The 17,153-nt window shown below is 45.0% G+C and overlaps 5 protein-coding genes across 6 annotated transcripts; 2 read left to right on the top strand and 3 right to left on the bottom strand.

Annotated features, from left to right (window-relative positions):
• Nucleotides 1–204: 204 nt before the first annotated feature.
• Nucleotides 205–1,885, top strand: LOC131261093 (3-hydroxyisobutyryl-CoA hydrolase, mitochondrial). Its single transcript, XM_058263006.1, has 2 exons — nt 205–356; nt 437–1,885. Exons 1-2 carry the CDS (start codon nt 354–356, stop codon nt 1,577–1,579), a joined length of 1,146 nt encoding a protein of 381 aa, XP_058118989.1. The 5' UTR covers nt 205–353; the 3' UTR covers nt 1,580–1,885.
• Nucleotides 1,886–1,916: 31 nt separating this feature from the next.
• Nucleotides 1,917–4,937, bottom strand: LOC131261094 (GTP-binding protein SAR1b). Of its 2 annotated transcripts, none has more exons than XM_058263007.1 (5): nt 4,790–4,937; nt 3,718–3,912; nt 3,526–3,645; nt 3,373–3,438; nt 1,917–3,297 (listed from the first exon to the last, which is right to left on the bottom strand). In XM_058263007.1, the coding sequence occupies exons 2-5, from the start codon at nt 3,758–3,760 to the stop codon at nt 2,945–2,947; spliced, it is 582 nt and encodes a 193-aa protein (XP_058118990.1). In that variant the 5' UTR covers nt 3,761–3,912; nt 4,790–4,937; the 3' UTR covers nt 1,917–2,944. The 2 variants fall into 2 exon arrangements, with proteins under 2 accessions (XP_058118990.1, XP_058118991.1); XM_058263008.1 differs by lacking the exon at nt 4,790–4,937 and adding an exon at nt 4,560–4,616.
• A 1,672-nt stretch (nt 4,938–6,609) lies between these two features.
• On the bottom strand, nt 6,610–8,152 carry LOC131272810 (transmembrane protein 183). Its single transcript, XM_058274671.1, has 3 exons — nt 7,785–8,152; nt 7,026–7,717; nt 6,610–6,953 (listed from the first exon to the last, which is right to left on the bottom strand). Exons 1-3 carry the CDS (start codon nt 7,837–7,839, stop codon nt 6,669–6,671), a joined length of 1,032 nt encoding a protein of 343 aa, XP_058130654.1. The 5' UTR covers nt 7,840–8,152; the 3' UTR covers nt 6,610–6,668.
• Nucleotides 8,153–8,582: 430 nt separating this feature from the next.
• LOC131258669 (farnesol dehydrogenase) lies at nt 8,583–10,162 on the top strand. Its single transcript, XM_058260028.1, has 4 exons — nt 8,583–8,893; nt 8,961–9,223; nt 9,300–9,437; nt 9,636–10,162. Exons 1-4 carry the CDS (start codon nt 8,596–8,598, stop codon nt 9,666–9,668), a joined length of 732 nt encoding a protein of 243 aa, XP_058116011.1. The 5' UTR covers nt 8,583–8,595; the 3' UTR covers nt 9,669–10,162.
• Nucleotides 10,163–12,134: 1,972 nt separating this feature from the next.
• LOC131260462 (organic cation/carnitine transporter 2-like) lies at nt 12,135–14,366 on the bottom strand. Its single transcript, XM_058262190.1, has 3 exons — nt 14,098–14,366; nt 13,412–13,672; nt 12,135–13,350 (listed from the first exon to the last, which is right to left on the bottom strand). The coding sequence occupies exons 1-3, from the start codon at nt 14,364–14,366 to the stop codon at nt 12,135–12,137; spliced, it is 1,746 nt and encodes a 581-aa protein (XP_058118173.1).
• Nucleotides 14,367–17,153: the final 2,787 nt, after the last annotated feature.

Genomic DNA, 17,153 nt, shown 5'->3' with positions numbered 1-17,153 from the left:
GTACTTCAATCGAAATAATTTTCCTGCACGATCTTGATATCATTCCAAAAGCATTGGATCATACTACCAAAGAAAACAACATGATATTGTAAACAGACCGGCTTCCGGAAAAATAACATTCCTGACTTTTTTAATTGTACGATCCGATTCGTAAATTCTTGTTGATGTAAAATAGTGCCACTAGTGCAGTTAAGAAATTTTAAAGTTCAATGTTTATTTTATGTTGCCGAAAGCGGCGTTGAATCACACAAATACATTGCTAGCACGACTCAAACGAGTTGCATAATCAGCGTAGACGTCTAGTTCATTCTTCGAATCGTAAAAACAAACACAGTGTTTGCGGAGTGAGAAAGATGGTAATGTTAAATATTCAAAAACCCTACGCGGTAATATTTTGCTTGTCATTGATATTCCACTTCCTATTTGTACAACGCAGTTGCGGACGATCGGATTGCGCACGGTCGGATTGACACGCGGGGTGCCAAACTTTTGCCGTACGATGTCTTCCACCGATACCAGTTTGGTGCTTACGGACGAGGTCGGTAGCAAGGGAGTGATAACGCTTAACCGGCCAAAGGCGCTGAACGCGATCAATCTGGAAATGGTGCAGCTGATCTATGGTGCCATGCGGCGTTGGGAGAACAATAAGCATCTGGTCATCATAAAGTCGGTCGGAGAGAAGGCTTTCTGCGCGGGTGGCGATGTACGTGCCATCACGGAAACCGGCGGAGCAGAGCTGGCGAAGAAATTTTTCACGACCGAGTACCGCGTGAACGCGCTGATCGGTAGCTACCGTCCGACGTACGTTGCCTTCATCGACGGAATCACGATGGGTGGCGGTGTGGGTTTATCCGTGCACGGAAAGTATCGCATCGCGACGGAACGCACAATGTTCGCCATGCCGGAAACGGCAATTGGACTGTTTCCCGACGTTGGCGGTGGCTACTTCTTGCCGCGGCTCGAGGGAAAGTTGGGTCTTTACCTCGGATTGACCGGGTTTCGGCTGAAGGGTCGCGACGTACATAAGGCGGGCGTAGCGACTCACTACGTCGAGAGCAAGAATCTTCCGGCCCTTGAGCAGCAGTTGCTGGCGAGCACGAGCAACGACGAGGTGGAGAGCGTTTTGGAACGATTCTCCGAGAAGAAAGATGCCGGTGTGGAGTTTGTTCTGCAGAAGCAATTGAAACAAATCAACGAATGCTTCGGTGCACCAACGGTTGAGGGCATCTTTGCGAAGCTTGAACAGGATGGCAGCGAGTGGGCCCAGAATACGCTGAAGGTGTTACATAAAATGTCCCCAACGTCGCTGATGGTCACGCAGAAGCAGTTGGAACTGGGCGGTAAGATGGACCTGAAGACGTGCCTGCGGATGGAGTACCGTTTGGCGGTCCACCATGCGATCGATAGCGATTTTAAGGAGGGCGTTCGGGCGATGCTTGTCGATCGGGATCAGAAGCCACGTTGGAATCCGGCCACGTTGGCGGAGGTGGATCCATCGAGGGTTGAAAAATTCTTCGGACCATTGCCGGACGGCGCCGAACTAGTTTTTGAAGATGATGATCCGAAAGCCAACCTCTAGATTTGGTGCAATTTTTCCCCTTTTTGGAGACGCCAAACAAAGAAAGTGCATTTACTAGAAATTAAGAATGTTTATGTACCACAGCAAAGCTGTGGGAAATTCCACGTAAGCAGCGAAATTGCGCTTGCTTTTCCTGATTAAATTTCCAATTAAATTCCGAAATAAAAATATTATACATATATTCTTATAAATGAATTATTTTTTTCGGATACTACGGGTTGCGGTCAACGTGCTCCGGGAGGGATAAAAACTGTTTCGTAAAAATGGTTCCTTTCTGTTTATGTTTTTTTCATTCTTCAATCTTTTCCATTCATTTCACTCTCGTGTGTAGTGTGTTCCGGGTCCCTGTGGTCTTGAATGGAATTTCTTCTTCCACGGTTTACTGCGTGCTTGATTTTTTTTGTATGTAAACATTTGTTTTTTTTTTAATTCGACTGGGTTGCTTGTTTGAATTTTTTAATTCTATTTTAGACTCAATGCTAAACTTGCTCACTTGCTAAAGCGGAGGGTCCGGAAAAATCGAGCGTAGGCGTAGTTGTGACGAACCCAACGAAGACGGGGCCCTCCCCTGAACGGGAGGACTGAATATCCACGTACGCAAAGCCGCAGCATAAAGTACGTGCGGCAGAAGCCAACTAGTCTAGTAGACGAATGAAGTATTATTTGTTCCTAATGTGTTTGTCTGACAAATGCTGCTAGTTCAGGCCATGGTGCGTGAGTTTCGCTAGATAACAAAAAAAAAAAAGTTTAAATAGACAACCAAACAAGATGCACAAAAGAACGGTCCATAGGTGGGTGGTAAAGTACAAGTTTTCTCAAGCGACTGAACAAGAAGTAGATGAAGAGTTTAAGCGAATAAAAACCTAGTGTTTCGATTGGACGACAGGCCTTGCGCAGCAACAGATGGAATGCTTTCGGTTCCTTTCGTTAGCTTCTGAGTACTTTCCTTCCTTAGACTTAGTAAGTTGATGACAATGTGGCGCACAACGGTTTTTTGATGTTTCACTCTCACAGGTGAGTTTAATTTCTCTACAGTTTTAAGCACTCGTGGGCGCAGAGGTTGCTGCGTTGGATTGACGTAGTTCGACCAATTGTTTAACAATACGTTTTGTGCTGGCCTGACTTTTCGGTCATAGCAAGCAGATTCGACGGCGCACACAATAGTAGTACAGCACCACGCACACCACTCACACACGCACACAACGGCCCGTGTTGTAGTTTTTGTCCTTCTGAAGGGAGGTCTGTTTTTGTTCACGCCTGTAGGTTTCAGATGATCCGGTTGTGTAGTTGTTTTTGTTTGCCTTAATCCCGCACCCTTTGATACCCGAGGAAAAAAAATTATAACTGCCATACGGAAGGATACTATTAATCGATGTACTGTGCCAACCAGCGGAATCCTTCGCCGTAGCCCTGTCGCTTCAACACGGAACACATGAACAGCTCGAGCGGACGGCCTGGGAGCTCCGAGCGGGACACCTTGCCTTTGCCAGTGGTAAGCTGGTAGAGGGCGAAATAGTTCCTCAGCTCGTCCTCGCTCGCTGCACCCGGTTTGTCGATCTTGTTGCCGAGAATCAGTACCGGGCAGTTCGATAACGCTTCGTCGGTGAGCAGCGAGTCCAGTTCGTTTTTGCTTTCGGTGAAACGGCTTCGGTCCCAGGCATCGATCAGGAACACGATCGCGTCCACCGCCGGGAAATAGTCCTTCCAAACGCGTCGTGCTGAATGAGGTAGGAAAAGAATGTTGTAGAGACGTTTTTCGTGTCATTTTATGTCAACAACGCGCTGAGCGTTACCTTGCGTGTGTCCACCCAAATCGAATGTGGTGAACCGCATGTTTCCAATCGACAGCTCTTCCGAGGCTGAAAACAGGAAAAGCGTACAATTGGATTAGAAACGTTTCGAAACAAACCAAGATTGGTATACAAGACGGGGGAAATGAAACTCACTCGGGTGGAGTGTTGGGACGTGCTGTGCCAGTCGGTCATCCTTCAGCATGTGTAGCAGTGTCGTCTTACCAGCATTGTCTAAGCCAAGGAAGAGCAATTTGCCTGATTTCTTCCACAGCCCTACAACGGAAAGAAAAGCATGGTTGGCAGTTACATTATCGTACCCCCGGGGACATGCCAATCTACACTCACCTAGGTATCCTAGTACTCCGGTGAACCAATCCCAGATGAACATTTTGGCAATGTCACACTAGCCTTAAACCCGGTACGCTAACGGATGGGATCCAAAAATATCCACCTCACCACGGTGCGGGCGACCTGCGGGTGTGTGTGTGTGTGTGTGTGTGGTGATGAGCAACAGCAGCAACAACGGCGCACGATTCACAGCTGCGAGTCGGTGGGAAAGGACAAGACAAGAAGCATTGATTACAAACATTCGCGATCGCACGATGATGGGGCAGATTTTCCTCCAATGCAGGCCACCCCGTTTAACTGCGTGGATCTCCGCCACGGGCTGGGCTCACTGTGGTGCAAATTGTGTGAGTTGTCGGTTGATAAGGTGAATCAAATAACGGAGGCATGGGTTTCTTTGAGTTATGCGTAGAGTTTTGGGGGCAGAAAAAGCGGAAGGGGGAAATGTGGAGCTCGAATGTAAATGTATACGTGCTCTTTGTCGCGCCTTGGAGCAGATGATTTGTCCTTCCATTCGGGGTCTACAAGCGTTTGAACTTTACCCTTTCCTTTGTGTGTGCATTATGGTCAGTTCTGGCGTTAATGAGAATTATCATTTGCCTCGTTCGGGCAATAAACCCTCCAGAAGGCGGCAGGTATTTATCGATTCGTTAATGAGAACTAAATCTAGTCTTCAATTTCACACATTTTACTATGTTAAAGAGGTTATTATAGGAAGGAGGAGGAGGAGGAATAGGAGAAAACTATTTACTCTTTGATAACGGGATAAAAGAATGTTTCCCTTGAGCACTTGAACTTGAAACAGCACCGTTTACACAGGGTCTTCCGTACTATCTACGTACAATAAACACTAGAAGCGCGAATATCAAATCACGCACGAAGCTGCACCACGTCCGTATCCAGCACGCGTCATTGAAATTCGGTGAAAATGTTACACGTAAGTATGTTTTAACGCACTCCTTCTTCAAGGCAAAGAAGCGACCAGATAACTCGCCTGACCCTGGATAAGTGCTGCAGCTAGACTTACACACCACACAGGCCAACACGGCAGGCAACCAATATTTTAACTCACCTAGCGATTTGTCCGAAAACAAATCTCACTCGAACTGGACGAACAACTCGGTGATGCGATTCGTGTCAGTCTGAATGTAACTAGCGCGGAAGAAAAGTGACCGAAAACCTCACAAGTTTCACGACACAGAAACAGTTTGCTGTTTCTTTTTCCTCGAGATCCAGCCGTTTGGATGATAGAGTGGAGCATTGGGTGATGGATCGTATGTAGAATTTCGATTCACTCATGTACCGTTTTTGGTCTTACTCCAGCGTTAATTTGATAGCTACATATCGAAATTGACGAGTGATATAATCAATTGATTTAGATAATTTATAGTTATGTGCCTTGTTTTTGGCCTTACGGTATACAACGTGATTCCGTTTTAGACCGAACTCAATCCGTTCAGAGCGGTTGTGGAAGATCTCTGTAAAATCCGAGCTACCATCACTAGCAGAAAGTATTTGACGGATTTAGACGAACTGCTCGAAAACTGATCGAGTTTGGACGTGGAGAGTCGAGCAGTCCGATGCTTGACAGCTGTCAAATATGACGCAATTGCTATTCGAATTGGTCGTTGTTGTACATGAATTAATAATGCTCTTTTTAACCTTCAGGTCTACGACCAAAAATACCTACGTTAACATACGACCGCCTACCCGGGTAGGCCATACGTTTTGTATGGGGGTTTGCATTTTGCTGTGCTTCAAAGCTAATATCTTTTGTTCTAGATGCCGTAGTGAGTTGAAATTTTCAGTAATGATACTTAAGAATGTTTTCTAACACATCCCATTCAAATAATATTATTAAAAATTCAATAAGTAAGTAATTTTTTCATTCAAATATATTTTAACCCATAGATCTACAATCGCCAACTCTGTAAACCATACATTTTCAATAAGTTATTGTGTTTGTTTATACTTCTTAAGTTTCTGGTGAAGTAACTTCTTGGTGCCTTCAACATTTTTGCTTATAAATTGAAATTTCAACGATGTAGAAATATTTTTCTATTAAATTTTACGTTTTGGAAATGTTCATGTTCCTCAGTAAATTCAGTGGCATATCTGGAGGAAATTCTTCATTATACATTGTTACAACTGATATTTAAGCCTTAACATTTTAAAACTTAGCTCATATACATAAATTCGATCGTTTTGTTTCAAACGATAACAGTTTCTTTTGTATTTAATTCAACCCGTTGCATCATGATTTTTTTGCAATTAATAAATTATTATTTTGTGTAGCAAATTATGAAAGTTCACCTAGAATGCTTTCGTTGCCGCTGTGTGGTCCAAAATGTAGCATAATTTGCATATTTGTACATCGTCTTCGAGTTTATCTCATTACTAATTGTTCGAGGAGTTCGAGGAGTAAAACAGTCTTTCATAGTGTGTCTTAGATAAATTTGGATTGTTTTCAATATAAATATAAAAAGAAAAACCCGAGGGGCACCTCCTTTCACCTACTGGTGGTTTGTCTTGGTACAGAAAAATATAAACTCTCGTACAAAACGTATGACTTACCCGGGTAGGCGGTTGTAGATTTAAGGGGTATAAATAGAAAAATGGTGTAAAAAAATACTTAGAATAAAAATAAAAAGTCGGTTTTCGGCAGAATGATAGAGAACATGTTGCTTGAGGCATTCCAGGAATTTCGAGTCGATATAACTGTTCAATTCGAAGTAATTGCAAAATAAAAGGGCAAAACTTACCCAGGTAGGCGGTTGTAGATCTGAAGGTTAAAATGCCCATCGTTGTTGATCAAAATTACGTCATAAACATACTAGATTGATATTTTCATTTGGTTTTTTTGAATTAAATTAAAATATCACAGCAAACAAATAGTGTCTGCAAACCACCATGTTTATTTCCATTCAATAAAAATAAAATTGCATCTTTGTTTAATCGTCCCAGTCCGATTCATCCATCCATTCCGGGCCGGCTAACGTAGAGTCGCTCTGCCAAGTGCAATCAATCTCCTTGTAATATTCAGGATTCCACCAATCAAGTACATTCACGCTTCGGGTCGGGTCGAAGATGATCTCGTCCATCCGCTTTCCGCAGTAGTTCGCCAGTTCGAGACGAACCTTGTAGCGCATCATGCTTTGGGACAGAGACTGTGTAAGATTTTTCACGAAAAGAGTTTCGCTGTACATCGGTATCACTTTAAGATAGTCCGTTGTTATCTGCAATCATAAAAGATACAAATAAAGAATGAGTTGGTCAAACTCCCGCCACCTTTCAAACCCAGTGTCTACCATCAATATCTGGCAACCTTCTTCCGGATTCATGTAGATATCCTGCATGAAAGCAAGGCTGTTTTTCTCCCGTTGCAGTTTCGCAGATTGCGCCGGCCGACTGCCGGGTAGTGAAGATGCTTTCAGTCGGAAATAATACGTCCAGCAGTTTTTCGTGCGCCTGTGCCACACGGATAGCAATTGTCGACCAACTACACGGTATGGGTTGTGATAGGATGCTAGCTGGAGTCGTTCTACGAATGGTGGGTAAAGGTAGAATAGTGACCGTATCACAGCCGACCTGAGTCCACGCAATCGGACCATACTATCGGGCTGGAAACGAGGGGGCAACTCAATCAGATGGTTATAGTACGATCGATATAGTTGAGACCAAAATCGACCACTTTGTACTACTTCTGCCGTTTTGCGGCATATAAGCGCGAATCGACAGACATCCTCCGGGCGGATATGTTCCGCTACCAGGAACCATAGATCGATGTGATAGTCGTGATATTCGACCATTTGCAACGTTTCGTCCGCTTGTCGCTTCTTGCCCGCCCGCCCCCGTTCTCCGACTAGTTGGTGATCGAGATCGGGATCGTCTGCAGCTATCTCCGAATCTAGATCGATTTCGGCGACGGTTAGCTGGTGCGAAAGCTTCGATGCCCGATTCGTACACTTTGAACTGTTGGCATAATCATAGATGGTAAGGTCTGAAAAACAAAAACCGACATGTTGAGCATTTTCCATGTTTATCCCGCAAACACACAACATCGTTACCTCGCCCGAAAGTGGAGCGGTTCTTGGTCGCCTTCACTTTCACGCTGAGCGCCATGGAATTGAGGCAAGGCCAAAATAAGAGGTTACACTGGGACACGGGATTGTAGGGGGTTTTCCTTCAAGCGGCAACATACGTGGTAAATCACAAATTAAAGGTTGCAATGCTAAACGTTGCAACATCCATTGCATGGATATAGCGTGTACGAAGCTAATTACGAATTCTATCGAGAATCCATCGCGTAGCGATAAGGTTGCTTTCGGCCCACTTTAGCTCGTCCGAATGAAGAGCAGATTTTATCACTCGTTTGTAAATGTTGTAAGTTGAAAAATTCTATGTTTAATCTGCACTTTACTTGTTCGTTTGTTTACATTTTCACGTTTGTTGTGACGTTTCGGAATCTTACCGGTTCTTAACGGTTATAACGCATGTAACGGCTATAACGCAAAATACAAATATTAGAAACAGCAAAAAAAAATTTAAATTGTTTCAAGCGCATTAGTTTTCTAAATAACTAAAGTATGTGAAGAAAACAGTAGTAAGGGAAAATACATTTTTATTTTTATAATTTGGCCATATTGCAGAGAAAAATTACGGGTTCAAAACTGTTTCACACGCCTCTTTTCACAAGATTACATGTCCTCCCTTCAAGAAGTTCGTTTCGACACCACTGAAGATGGAAAGCTGATTGAAATTTAAAACCCGGGCGCATGTGTTAGTTCCCGTAGAAATATTACTTAAACCCTGCGCACCGCCCAGCATCCGACTCAGTAGCAGTCGTACTGTCGATCGGTTAAAAAAGTCTCCCAAACTATGGAAAAGTGGGTAGGAAAGGTAGCCCTAGTGACCGGCGCAAGTTCCGGCATTGGACAGGATGTGGCTCTCGCGCTGGCCAACGCCGGCATGGTGGTCGTCGGTATAGCCCGCCGTGCCGAACTGGTAGCGCTTCTCTCGACCCAGGTGACGGGCTCGGGTAAAATCTACGCCAAAAAGTGCGACGTTGGCAGCGAGTCGGAGATCATGGAGAGTTTGCAGTGGATTCGTCGCGAGTTCGGTGGAGTCGATGTGTTGATAAATAATGCGGGCATTTTTCGGTACAATTTTATCACCCGTACGTTTTGTTTTGTGTGTTACGTCCGAAGGAAGATATCGTACTGATTTTTATTTCCGCTTTACAGAGAGTGAAACGACCGATTTTAGGGATACTTTCAACGTGAACGTACTGGCCACCTGTATCTTCGTGCGGGAAGTGATCAAAGACATGAAGGAACGGGAGTCAAAGGGCCATATCGTGCTGCTGAACAGTCTGCTGGGAAAGCGCGTTCCAGACGTTTCTGTGCCGGTGTTCGGGGTTTATCCCGCTTCCAAATACGCCTTGGTCGGGCTGGCGGAAGTACTTCGTCAAGAGTTGAACTTTTTCAAGCTACCTATAAAACTAACGGTACACGTTTCACCCCATAAATAAGCTACATCCATTACGGTTAGTTTAACATGCTGCTTCCGTTTACTCCTCTCAGAGCATCCACCCGGGAATGGTCCAAACCGATATGATCAAAGTGTTCGAATCGCAATTGGCCGAACGGCTGCCCAAGCTACAAGTGAAGGATATTACCTCGAGCATCATACATTGCCTCGAGACTCCACCACATGTGCGCGTAAGTAAAGTTCCGGTTTGAAAACCCCCACCGCATGATTTTGATCGTTGTGGCGGAAACAAAAATCTATAGAAAATATCAAATTACAATTGACGTATTCTCGTTCATCGTGTGGTTAGCGACTGCAACAACATGAAACCGGTTGGTAATTAATATGGCTGATGTTAAGAGAATTCTTTTTGTTTTTATCTTCCACAGATTGACGAAATCACATTAATGCCTGCCATGTAATAATCGACCAAACAAAGTTTATTGTAGCGGATTAAATAAAACATTCTTTCGAACACTGGAAGCCTTGTTGATAATTTTTCACTCCCAATAAATTTGATCTCGCGTAGCAGACCTAAAAAGAGATCAAATTGGATTAATTGACAGCAATCAATGAATCCACTCGCTGCTGGATTAAATAATTGGCGGAGTATCTGGCTGTAACTTCCGTATGACAGCAGCCGGGCGGTAAAATGCAGATAAATAGGGCATCATAACCTGCACTAGAGTCGAGGTATTCCATGTAGTTACTAATCCTTTAAAACAATGCGCGTGCATATATAATGCGGAATTTTGAAATCACATAAAATCTGAGTTTAATCCAAGCGGAAGCAGGATATTCTATCTATAGGAATACTATCTAAGCGACATTTTGATAGTTAGTAAAGTGTCATTTATAACAGTGCTCGCAGTTGGTAGTACATTCCGGTTCAATCTGCCACGTTAATAAATGCTCGAAACTAGCACAGTTTTTCCAAATAAATAAAAAAGAAACCTGGTATGCAACATACTCTAGCCGCTCGGTTCATTTCGAGCGAAACTATTTCGGCGTTGCTGCAGTTTTGCGGCTCATTCAACGAACTTGGGGTTTGCAGTCGCGCAGGAAAAGCGCCGCAAAGCAACCGGAAATAATGGTTGTTCCTGGCCGGCGTTCATCCTCATCGAAACACCACGACCGTGTCCGGTCCCAGGAGGGGGTGAACTCCGCGGGAAGGGGGAAGGTTTTATGGGCCAGAATGAAGATATGTACTTTATTAAAAGAATTATGCGAACGGGGCAGTGCTGCAAACGAGCCGGCGCAGCCCATTGCCATCTATTCTCCGATACTGCTAATGCATTTGTGCAGTTGAACCAAGGGCGGGTTCAGCCGAAAACGAAGCCGAAACATATTCAAACGGAGCTACTGCCGTTAAACCAGTAGGAGTGTAATGTAATCGATACGACTGGTTTTTGCATTATAATTTCGGAGAGCATTTGGAAATATAGTAATGTAGGTTTTTGGGGTAAATGGGGGATGGCCTAAGGCGGAAATTATGGCCAACTATTCGTTTAACCTGTTATGTTGTTAGAGTAAATTTGCGCTCTGAAATTATTTTCAATTGAAATAGAAATTTTTATAGTCTTTCGAAAAGAAAAAAAATCCCATGAAGGAATTTAATGGTCGTTTGAATTTTTGGGATTATTTATTATTAATATACTTGGTTTGTAAATAAGTTTGATCCAACCAATTTAAAATGTATTTCCTTTTTAAATAACTTATAGTAAACTTTCCACGCGTGAAAGGTACGATCAAGTAGCAATATCGGCTAAACTTAAACTTAATTAAATAATCAACGTTGTTTTGGATGAAGCACACACTAGAAGCTTTGGGGTTCACAGGCTCTATCCACTCTCTTGGATTTTCAGTAACACAAAACAAACACTCGAAGGCATTTGCACAATGTAACGGTGCCATGTTGTTCCAAAAAATCATGCCACAAAGTAGTACACCGCTCTAGCACCGAAACCCTACCGGTGGTCCTGCATACCGGTAGTAAACCAAGGTACACCGACGCAACGTTGCATCCCGGTGTGGCCGCTCCGGCGGTAGTTTTATCGCGGTTTTATTTATTTTCCATTTGCTGATGTTTTATCGCAGATGAGTGGCGAAGTTGAACTGTGTGGTTCGTGTTGGTGACACTATTTTTGTTTTCCGTCGCGTATGTTGTTCCACCGCGCGTCCGTGCCTTCCTCCCCTCCCCACCCACGGGGGTGCATCTGCCATGTGGAAAAGCGGGTCAGTTTGCTGGATCGCGAATCACCACCCCACGACGGCAGCATCCCGATCCCCGGTGGGATGAGCTCACATTTTCCTAATCCCATCGCGTGGCCTGCCATGGATACTGGCCCCCTTCCCGTTTCCTGTGTTGTTAGCTGGTGTCCTTCCCGTTGGCGCCCTTTGGTGGAATGTAAATTATGCAAAGTCTTTTTCCATCCTTTCTGGTCGGGACCCCGCAGAATGCTCTTTTGCACTCTAGGTTTAGGAGTTCGGCGGGGTTCGGTGGGAGGATGTTGGTAGATCGGGACTTGAAAAGCATTCCGAGCGTCTTCATCGCTTCATTCGCCGAGGGGAAGTGTTGCGACGGGCGCGGGGTCGTTGTGGAGAAGTTTTCCTGTTTGGGTTTTGTTTTGTGTGGGGGTTGTACTTTCGGTAGCGTATTTTTTTGTCCATTTCCGTGTCGTTCCGGGTTTGGAGCGTGAACATAATTTTCCATTCTTTCACCCACTGGCGGGTTAAAATGACAACAGCAAAAAAAATGTTAACAATAAAATATTTCGTGCACATTTTCAGCACCGAAAGGAGCCACGGTGAAGCAATACCATAACCCGTCCCACTGCGGTGGGACGAAAAGCCTGATGAAAGGACGATTCGCTGTCATCGCGGTACGCTCACGAGCTGGTCTTATTGAGTTTCGTTAGCTCGTGCTGGTCGGCCGGTGTGCGATACTCCTCGGCACGGGATTCCACCGGCGGGGAGGGACGTTTCGGGACCGCCCAGAACCGTTGGTCACGTCCGAACTGGCGTCCCTCCTCCATCGTTTCCGGCAGCTTTTGGTGCAGCGTTTCGGGCAGGAAGATCGCACTGACCGCCCCGACCAGCGCAATCAGCGCCATCGCAACGAACGGCAGCCGGATGTCATAGTTGGTGCCAAGAAACACGATGTACGGTCCCAGTGCGCCGAACACGTTGGCCATGATGATCCCGAAGGAGGCGCCGGTCTGCCGCAGGGACGTCGGGTACATTTCGACCGACTGCAGGTAGAGCGCAAAGTAGGTAACGCAGACGAAGAACTTCACCACGATGGCCAGCATGGTCACGTACAGCTCGTTGCCGGGCCGCTGGATGAGCAGAATGACGGGCAGGCAGACCAGGGTGGCTCCGAGGAAAGCGCCACTGTTGGTGAACCGCCGACCGAGCCAGTCGCAGCAGATTTGACCGAGTAGGTACGCGGGCAGTTCGACCGCACCCTGCCAGAAGTTGTTAAGGAATGGGTTGCCGCCCATCTGGAGGCTCATTAGGAACAGGGTGAACGTGGGTATCGTATTGCAGATCCAGCTAACCTGCAATAGGCACGTCAGCTTGGTCATATGCCATCCACTGAACAACGATGCTATACCATAAGTCCGTTCGATCTCCGGCCTTGGTACGAGGGCTCGTAGTTGTTCTTCGTCGATCGTCAGCGGTCGGCCATTGATGGAGGCGATCTTGCGCAGTTGCTTCAAACAGTCACCGTAGCGTCCCTGACTGGCAAGCCATCGCGGTGATTCTATGTTATACTGCGGGAAGCAGTAGAACAGCAGACATGGCAGTGAGGTCACGATCATGAACCAAAACCAATCACGCATCCACCAAAGAGCGAGCGGTGCCAGGCAAACGCCGGCGGTCCATCCAACCAACTGCCAAAGGGAAAGGGCTGCCCGGTTGGCATCTTTCGAGATTTCCATCACGATGATCAACGGTGACTGGAACGAGGTGTTGGTCGAAAAGCTCCCTACGAAGGCGAGTGCCGCAAACAACCAGTATTGGTGAGCGGTGAAGATGGCAAACACCCGCCCCACGACGGCTGTGAGGATGCTGAACAAGTACACCGGAAGTCGCCCAATGCTACAAAATAAATGGTGAATAATGGTCCAATTGGCGAAATCTTTACTTCGAGCCATCATACCGATCTCCCAGCTGACCCAAGATGAAAGTACCACAGACCTCGGACACGCGTACGATGGCAAACGCATTGGTTCCGTAGAGCTCCTTCTCGCATACCCAGTTCTCTTCAGTCACCGGTGTTCGGTCGTAGTACGTGCGATCGTATTCGTAACCGTAAATGCAGGGCGTCGTGGTATTCGATGGAAGAAGGTCCAGATTTTGAAAGGAAACGTTGTACATAAGACAGGAGCTTGCCACATACTCTCCTCTGCTGTTGTACTCTCTGGAAAATGAGTTGAAAGATCAGTGATACAAAATGTCTCAAGGGCCTTAGAAGAACCTCTGATTTTGCTATCCAAAGCTATCCAAAAGAAAGTATGTAAAAAGTAATTTACAAAGTATGAAACAGGTAAATTTCAGCATATCTTTGTTTTGTGGAGTAAGCGTTTTACATTTATGGAGTGAAATTACGAGCTCCATCTTGATCGCAATTGGATTGAGACAAGATAAGATATCTTGCACTCAATGTTGATCAAATATTACCGAGCAAAATGGTATGTGTATGCTTTATCAGCGCAGTAATCATGACTTTATCAGGAAAGATGATCGACATTGTTTAAGTAAGGGATCATCGAAGGATTAAAATGTATTCACTTAGGAATAAAATAAGTATGATAGGAAAAGATTCACACCTTCGTTGATACTTACTTGGGATAAAATAAGTCTTCCCAGTGCTCTGTTGATGTTTGATTCCGAGCTGTCTCTATAGCGTCCGGCGGTATGCCGCACCGATGATCCGGTACTGCCAGTATGAGAAGCACGTTCACGACCGTCATCGCAAAGAATAGTACGGCTGCGACATTGAAGATGATATTGTAGCGCTTCTGAAACGGTCCATCGTTGCCGATGGATTCCATAATCCGATCGAACGCCGCATCCGATCCATCAGCTTCACCGCCCTCTTGCGTTGCGGACATGTTTTCATACGGTAGCACTCGGTTTTGGTTTGGTTCACAGTGAATCGTGCCCGACTCAGCACATCGTGTCACACGCTGATATCACACTGCATCAATGGAGCACGTATTCCTCTAGCTGCCCTTCATTTGGGGAAGGGGTTTAACAACACCTTTCCTTATCACATCTTTTGGTCACTCGTCGTCGGTAGTATTATTTCTTTACTTAGCTCCTAAGCACTGCAAGATATGGAACACGGACCAGCTGTTACTGAGGAACGAAGGCAGCGAATTCAACTGCCTGCCACAGTATTTCGCCACCATCGTCAATGCACTCTCGAATCGAAACTCGACCGGCGACTAACGCCCGTCCTCGACAACTAACTGGGGGTGGCAAGAGATTGTCGTTGTACCGGCCGCGGTTCGCGCGTTGTAGATGTGCGGGTGATCTCGCGGTATGCTGCACATGTGCTGGTCCGCGCTCATCGTGGTTGTTTGGTTTTTGAGTTACACTAACCAAACCATCATTGTCTTGGGATTTGTTTGAAAATAAATACTAGATTTTTGTATCTGATTAATATAAAAAATAAATAGAAATGTCTTCAACCAAAAATTTGACAAATTTTTCTTTGAGTTAAAGTTAAAATGATGTAAACCAAACTCTGTAAATCTTCACGATTAAATCTGATTTTGTCAAAATTGCCTACAATGGTTTGACTAGTGTCACGTAGGCCAAGTAGAAGACACTAGATCGAATGCATTCTTCTGCTCTATAGTCAACACCAGTGCAATGTGCATTGAGATGCACAGTTGTTTTTGATGTCTATGTATTTGTGTTCTTGGTTGATTGACGCCAATAAAACGTTGTTTTCATTCATTCGGTTGTACGGTTTCCTGTCCTTTTGTGTGTTGGTACAATGCAGAATAGTGCAACGAACTTGAGATGATCGACTGCCAAGGTTTCAATCCAATATGAGGCAGCTCAAGTAGTTATTATGCCTTTCGAAGATTTTAAGTTTTAACAAAAAAGAATACAAACAATTTAAATTATTTCTTCCCAAAATTTGATTCTGTACATCAACTTTTAAAATTAAGCAACATACAAGTGAGAAAAACTAGTTTCTTGACGCTGCTAGAGGCTTTGCCTAGACGAAAAAGAAAAAAAACAAATAAAAAAACACAACAAAAGGAAACGTTGTTATTGCGCTGAATTCTCATTCAAAACTTTGACTATAAGCCACTATGCAACAAAGCGGCAGAATAAAGACCAACAGCTACGGGATGTAAATTTTCTTATCGATGAGCGAAAAACTTTTCCCTTAAGGCCCCTTGTAAAAGCTGAAGGAAAAATTCCAACCGAAAGTAAAACTACTGTATAGAAGTCGGAAGCTTGACCAACGAAAGGCTGTTGAAGGCATTGCTAAAGCAGAAAAAGGAAATCCCTGCACCAGTGCTACAACACAACGGGTCGTTCAACGTTCGTCGTCGGCCCTTGATAAAAAGTAACCCAATAAATTTTACTTTTAATCTTTTCGAACCCATTTTCCTTTCGGGGTGGCGAAAAATCACGTTCGTTGGACGTCAGGCGCCAAGATTTGGTGAAATGCCCGCGCGCTCGCGTACGGCGAGGTGTGGATGATGAGATCGTAAGAAACTTTTCTGCCAAGAAAAATACCCAAACTTCATTCCATCGGGTTTGGTTCGGAGTGACAAGCAGCGTTCCTCGGCGTGGCGAAAGGCGTGCCGGTCCGCAAGAGGGCAGACCTGGCGGTAACGAATGGTCTCATGTGACATGTGACACCGGTTCGTGTCGTCCTTGCCCGTCTAATTCTCATGGACAGGGCTTGCTTCACGTTGCTCCTTGGTTTCGTCCCGGGAACGGTTTGCCGAAAAGGTGGCATACGTTTCGCTTTGCAGAGTGAAGGTGTCCGGCAGTCGACAGAATCAGGACCGGAAGGAACCATTCCCGGAATTTAAGGGTTTCGAAATAGTAGCTCTCTCGTTCGTTGGTGAAAAGAATTTCCATGCAACACCAGCACCAGCGTGCCCGGGGTGGCAATGTGTCTGCCTTTTTTCGGTTCTAAAATGCAATAAAAAGAGAGTTAATTGTACATGCTGACAGATCCTAAGCCATGTTACGAGTCAGCGTGTTGTGGAAGTGCGTTGGAAAAACTGTAAAACGTTCTCCCAAGCCCTGTCTCTAAGCCCTATTTAGATCGGCAAAAGTTTGACTACAACTTTCCAACACTCTGCCATGTGGGTATGCCGTACTGAATAAAATACTAGCCAACCCGGAGTGTTGACCAGCAGCACGCATTTCGCCACATTTTCGTTCGTCCAGCAGGCAGTAAATTGTTGTTCAAAGTGTAAAACTTTTTAACGGCACATCCCACCTCCTGCAGGCAACAATTAGTTTTTCCTTGCAAGAGTGTATTTGTTTAATCGACTGTATGTTGGTGTGCTTTGGAGAGGAAAATTAACCAAATTTAAAACTGATGCGAGCGCACCAAGAAGACATTAACTCACTGGAAGGGTTATACCATAACATGGATGTTTTTATGTGATGAATCGGATTATGTCAAAAATACAGAAAGATTTAATAAAAACAATCTCACACTTGTACCCTGATCCTTGTGGCAGCTAAGTTACGCAGTGGTAATCCAATGTTTGTTGGACCTTCTGCGAAGAACCGGTTCGGAATGATTACCCAGTAATTGTCCGTAAGTTTTGTGTTTTGTTGGGTTATTCTTGACCATGCTGTACTCATCACGCACACGTGCGCTGGTGTCCATCCTAAACCTCATCCTAATC

This window comes from Anopheles coustani, chromosome 3, assembly GCF_943734705.1.
Source record: "Anopheles coustani chromosome 3, idAnoCousDA_361_x.2, whole genome shotgun sequence".
Taxonomy (NCBI): Eukaryota; Metazoa; Arthropoda; class Insecta; order Diptera; family Culicidae; genus Anopheles; species Anopheles coustani.
Note: the sequence above shows the minus strand (reverse complement) of the source record. Positions and strands in the feature narration are given on the sequence as shown.